The sequence below is a fragment of the Lichenostomus cassidix genome, chromosome 22 (assembly GCF_008360975.1).
Source record: "Lichenostomus cassidix isolate B80296 chromosome 22, HeHo_3.0, whole genome shotgun sequence".
NCBI lineage: Eukaryota > Metazoa > Chordata > Aves > Passeriformes > Meliphagidae > Lichenostomus > Lichenostomus cassidix.
In genome coordinates this window covers 2,178,070-2,184,069 of record NC_139502.1, presented here as the reverse complement: position 1 = coordinate 2,184,069, position 6,000 = coordinate 2,178,070, and the positions used below count along the sequence as shown (strand labels likewise).

The following is a 6,000-nucleotide window of genomic DNA, read 5'->3' as shown; positions in this document are numbered from 1 at the left end:
CAGTGCCACCAAGCCCTCAGGGCAGCCCCTGCTCCGAGGACACCACGCTGGATTTCCTGGCTTTTGGGGGTGGAGGAGGAGGTTTGGCCTCTCGTCTGCTGGGCAGAGGTGGAGCAACCTGGGCAGGTGGAAACACATGGGAAAAAATCCATCATTTCCGGCCAGGAGGAGTTTTTATTCTGAGTTGAGGGTTAGAAATATGTATTGATCACTTCTGGAAATGTGTGGATTTTTCCCCCCCTAGTTCTTTTGGGCTGATCACATTTTTGAAAGTTTTTTTTCCACCTCTCTTCCCACCCCAACACAGAATTTTCCTGACCAAGCCCAACACAACACCCACTTGGAAAAAAAAAAATTAATTAATTAAAAAAAAAATTTTAAAAAAAATGAAAGCACTGCACTCCTCACGAAGCAAAATCCCTTTTTCTCCTCCTTTTGTGGTTTCAAGCAGTGAAAAGAAGGGACAAGTTTCCAGCAGCACCACCCCAAGAGCAGAAAATTCCACTGGAAAATTCCAGAGGTGCCTCCAACGCCCTGTCAGCTGCCATCTCCTCACCTCCACGGAGTTCCTGGGGGTGCTGCTCTCGTAGGGTTTGCTTTTGGGGGGAGGAGGAGGTGGTGTGGCCAAGCCGTCAGCCTGCAGGGAGGGGAAGCCTGGGAACGACAGCAAGGAGGGGAAAAATGGGTAAAAATAAGGTAAAAATGAGGAAAATACAAATATCAACAGATGTGACCCAGAGCAGCTCCTCCCTCCTCAGTGTGGTTCCCTCAGCAAGCACAGACCTGTATCTGTAATATTCTATATTTTGTATTATTCCATATCTGTAACTTCCCATATTCTGCCATATTCCATATCTGTAACTTCCCATATTCTGTAACATTCAGTAGCATTTCTTATTCTGCAATATTCCATATTTTTAATAGTCCACACTCTGTAATATTCCATACTCTGTAACATCCCATATTCTGCTATATTCTTTATTCTGCCACATCCCACATTCTGTAACATCCCATAATCTGTATTTTCCTATATTCTGCAATATTCCTCATTCTGCAATATCTCATATCCTGCAATATCCCTTATTCTCTAATATTCCATATTCTCTAATTCCACACTCTCTAATATTCCTTATTCTGCAATATTCCATATCCTGCAATAGTCCATATCCTGCTATATTCCTTAACTTTTAACATTCCTTATTCTGCAATATCCCACACTCTGCAATATCCCACATTCTGCTATATTCTTTATTCTGCCACATTCCATATTCTGTATTTTCCCATACCCTGTAACACTCCTTATTCTGCCATATCCCATAATCTGAGATATCCCACACTCTGCAATATCTCTTATTCTGCAATGCCCCATATTCTCTATTTTCCCATATTCTGGATTATCCCATATTTTGTATTTTCCCATATTCTGCAATATCCCATATTCTTCAATATCCCACAATCTGCAATATCCCATACTCTGTAACATCCCACATTCTGCTATATTCTTTATTCTGCCACATTCCATATTCTGTAACACCCCATATTCTGTATTTTCCCATATCCTGTAACATTCCTTATTCTGCGACATCCCATATTCTACAATGCCCCATATTCTGTATTTTCCCATATTCTGCAATATCCATATTCTGCTATATCCCATATTCTGCAACATCCCTTATTCTCTAATATCCCATATCCTGCAATAGTCCATATTCTGCCATATTCCATAATATTTAACATTCCATACTCTGCAATATCCCATACTCTGCAATAACCCCCACTCTGCAATTTCCATATTCTGCTATATCCCGTATTCTGCAATATTCCTTATTCTCTAATATTCCATATCCTGAAATAGTTCATACTCTGCCATATTCCATATTTTTAATATTCCATATTTTTTAACATTCCTTATACTGCAATATCCCACATTCTGCAGTATCCCATACTCTGTAACATCCCACATTCTGCTATATTCTTCATTCTGCCACATTCCATATTCTGTATTTTCCCATATCCTGTAACATTCCTTATTCTGCGATATCCCATATGCTGAGATATCCCACATTCTGCAACATCCCTTATTCTGCAATGCTCCATATTCTCTGTTTTCCCATATTCTGTATTATCCCGTATTTTGTATTTTCCCTTATTCTGCAATATCCCATACTCTGCAACATCCCTTATTCTCTAATATTCCATATTCTCTAATATTCCATATTCTGCAATATTTCATATCCTGCAATAGTCCATATTCTGCCATATTCCATAATTTTTAACATTCCTTATACTGCAATATCCCACATTCTGCAATATCCCACACTCTGCAATATCCCATATTCTGTAACATCCCACATTCTGCTATATTCTTTATTCTGCCACATCCCATATTCTGTAACACTCCATGTTCTGTAACACCCCATATTCTATATTATCCCATATTCTGTAACATTCCTTATTCTGTGATATCCCATATTCTGCAATGCCCCATATTCTGCATTTTCCCATATTCTGTATTTTGCCATATTTTGTATTTTCCCATATTCTGTATTTTGTCATATTTTGTATTTTCCCATATTCTGCAATATTCCTTATTCTGCAATATCTCATATTCTGCAACATCCCACACTCTGCAATATCCCACACTCTGCAATTTCCATATTCTGCAATATTCCTTATTCTGCTATATCCCATATTCTGCAACATACCTTATTCTCTAATATTCTTTATTCTGCAATATTCCATATATCCTGCCATATTCCATAATTTTTAAAATTCCTTATTCTGCAACATCCCACACTCTGCAATATTCCTTATACTGCAATATCCCACACTCTGCAATATTCCTTATACTGCAATATCCCACACTCTGCAATATTGCTTATTCTGCAATATCCCACACTCTGCAATATTGCTTATTCTGCAATATCCCACACTCTGCAATATTCCTTATACTGCAACATCCCACACTCTGCAATATTCCTTATACTGCAACATCCCACACTCTGCAATATTCCTTATACTGCAACATCCCACACTCTGCAATATTCCTTATACTGCAACATCCCACACTCTGCAATATTCCTTATACTGCAATATCCCACACTCTGCAATATTGCTTATACTGCAACATCCCACACTCTGCAATATTGCTTATACTGCAATATCCCACACTCTGCAATATTGCTTATACTGCAATATCCCACACTCTGCAATATTCCTTATACTGCAACATCCCACACTCTGCAACATCCCACACTCCATGCCATCTGGACTCACTGTGTGTCCGTGGTGTTTTCGGGGTGCTGCCCGGGGGGCTGTGGGGTGCTGCCTGCAGCGGGGAGCTCTGCAGCAGCGTCAGCCTGCTGTCCCCCAGCTGCAGACTCTTGGGCCTCTGCGCCTTCCCTGCCGTGCCCTGGGGAAAAGGGGAGAAATCCCTCAGAATTCCGACTGAAAATGCCCTCAGAGACAGAATTCCTTCAGGAAATTCCCTCAGAGACAGAATTCCTACAGGAAATTCCTTCAGAGACAGAATTCCTTCAGGAAATCCCCTCACAGAGACAGAATTCCTTCAGCAAATCCCCTCAGAGACAGAATTCCTACAGGAAATTCCCTTCAGAGACAGAGGAAATCCCCTCAGAGACAGAATTCCTTCAGGAAATTCCCTCAGAGGCAGAATTCCTACAGAAAAATCCCTTCAGGGAAAGAGGAAATCCCCTCAGAGACAGAATTCCTTCAGGATATCCCCTCACAGAGACAGAATTCCTACAGAAAATCCCCTCAGAGACAGAATTCCTTCAAGAAATTCTCCTAGAGATGGAGGAAATTCCCTCAGAGTCAGAATTCCTTCAGGAAATCCCCTCAGAGACAAAATTCCTTCAGAAAAATCCCCTCAGAGGCAGAATTCCGTCAGGAAATCCCCTCAGAGATAGAATTCCTACAGAAAATTCCCTCAGAGGCAGAATTCCTTCAGAAAATCCCCTCAGAGACAGAATTCCTTCAGGAAATTCCCTCAGAGACAGAATTCCTTCAGGAAATTCCATCAGAAACAGAATTCCTTCAGAAAATCCCATCAGAGACAAAATTCCTTCAGAAAAATCCCTTCAGAGGCAGAATTCCTTCAGAAAGTCCCTTCAGAGACCGCAGTTGGGCTGTGACATGAATTTTCCAAATAAAAAAATAAAGGGAATAATTCAGCTGACCAAATCCTTTTGGTATTCCAACCCCTCCCAGTGTTTAATAAATCTTTAACAAATCCCCACTGCCCAGCAGGGCTGGGAGCAATGGAAACTCTCCCAGCTCCTGCTGGGGGTTCATTATCACTGTCAGCACGGTTATTATTGCATTTTTACCATTTTGGGAGTCAGTTCTGCCTCTGGCTCCTTCTCCACGATGACCTGAGACTTGCTAATGCTCCACTCCTTCCTCTTGAGTTTGCTGATCCTGTTGTCACCATCGTCCTTCAGCGGTGACTCCTCAGCTCGGGAGGAGGAGGTGGAGATCTTCCTCTCCATGAGAGGCTCCAGGGTGGACCTGAGGCCAAAAAGAGGGAGAAAAACACAAAAAATGAGTCCAGCAGACCTTTAAAGGGCTGGTGGTTAAAAAGCTGGGATCTCGTTTGTGTGAGAGAATTAATTACTGTAAGAGAATTAACTGCAGAACTCCCTGAATATACAAAAAAGGTCCTTTTTTTCCCTCTTCTTTTCCAGGACCAGAATATTATGCTGTTTCACATTCATCATGTTTTTGAAACCTTTGAAATTCTTCATTTTGCAAATCCTTGAAGATAAATCCTCTCTCTTTCAGCTGTAACATTCACAGCTGAGTGTCCAAACTGCACAGCAAGTTCTCCTAGAATTTTTTCCCCTTGTTAAAAAGCTGTGATGTCCTCATTTGTGTAAAGGATTATTGTGAGAAAGTGAGGTAGGACCACAGATTTCTCAGTGGGATTTGTCCTGTTACCTCTGGAATTCTGAGTATTATGATTATTCTGAGTATTACGATTATTGTGAGTATTATTCTGAGTTTTGTTCAAGGTGAACTGAGCCAGAGCTTCAATTCCTGCTCAGCCACAACCTCACTGACCCTGAACAAATCCCCCAAACCCCCTGGTTAGCCCACTGGAAATTCAGTGTCCAGACAGGTGACACCAGGGATTGTCCCCAGGGGTGGCTGCAGCCAGGGTGGAACAAGTGCTGGGTGCTTTATTCACCTCTTGGCTGCCCAAAAAACCCATCTGGTGCCTCACACCCCTGTTTTCCTGGGAAACTGAGGCAGGAGGCACCTGGAATGCCCTGGGGATAACTGGGGCTGCAGCTAGGGGGGTGAAATTCCCATTATTTGTGCTCCAAACTGGAATAACTGTGGCAACACAGATTCTTTCCAATGGGAATTTTCTCTTCTTCTTGTGTTTTTATAAATAAAGTTTTGATGTTATTGAAACAATCTTTGGAAGATAGGTAGTTCAAGCCTGGCCAATCAGCCTAGGGGGAGGTTTGGAATTAGCCCAATCCAAACAAACTGTGAAAGTCTATATAAGTTCTTAAAAATAAATAATAAATTCAGAATTGTGTCCACCTGAGAATCTGTCTAGACTCTTCACCCCGCTAGCGGTTCAACAGTGACAAATAACAACATTGAGCTCCGTAAACATCTCTAAATGCATTTTTCAGCATCACCACAGGGAAAAATCTCCATTTTCAAAGCAGCTGATCCCAAGGCAGTGCGAATCCCAATACTGACCCGTCCGAGCCCGGCCTGGAGGAAGCACTGTCAGACGAGGTGGACGAGGTGGAGGCCACAGATGAGGCCACCGAGGTGACAGAGAGCCTCCTGAGGGTGGAGGACAGGATGTAGGGCAGCACCAGAGAGCCTGACCGGCTCGGCTTGCGCTCGGTCAGCGCCGGGGGCTGAAGGAAAACAGCGAGAGATTGTTAACACGGGGTTAGAATGTTAGTTAAAAACAGGATTTAGGAATGGGGATGGGTAAGAACTGCATGTGCT

At 42.3% G+C, this 6,000-nt stretch overlaps 1 protein-coding gene across 1 annotated transcript in view; it reads right to left on the bottom strand.

The window, feature by feature from the left end:
- Positions 1-6,000, bottom strand: part of DOCK5 (dedicator of cytokinesis 5) — a 109,143-nt gene continuing 103,143 nt past the window's right edge. The window contains exons 48-52 of the mRNA XM_085080493.1: positions 5,740-5,906; positions 4,350-4,530; positions 3,277-3,412; positions 557-654; positions 1-118 (exon numbers count right to left, since the gene is read on the bottom strand). Coding sequence (XP_084936619.1) covers positions 17-118; positions 557-654; positions 3,277-3,412; positions 4,350-4,530; positions 5,740-5,906 — 684 coding nt within the window. The 3' untranslated portion in view covers positions 1-16. The remainder of the gene's footprint in view (positions 119-556; positions 655-3,276; positions 3,413-4,349; positions 4,531-5,739; positions 5,907-6,000) is intronic.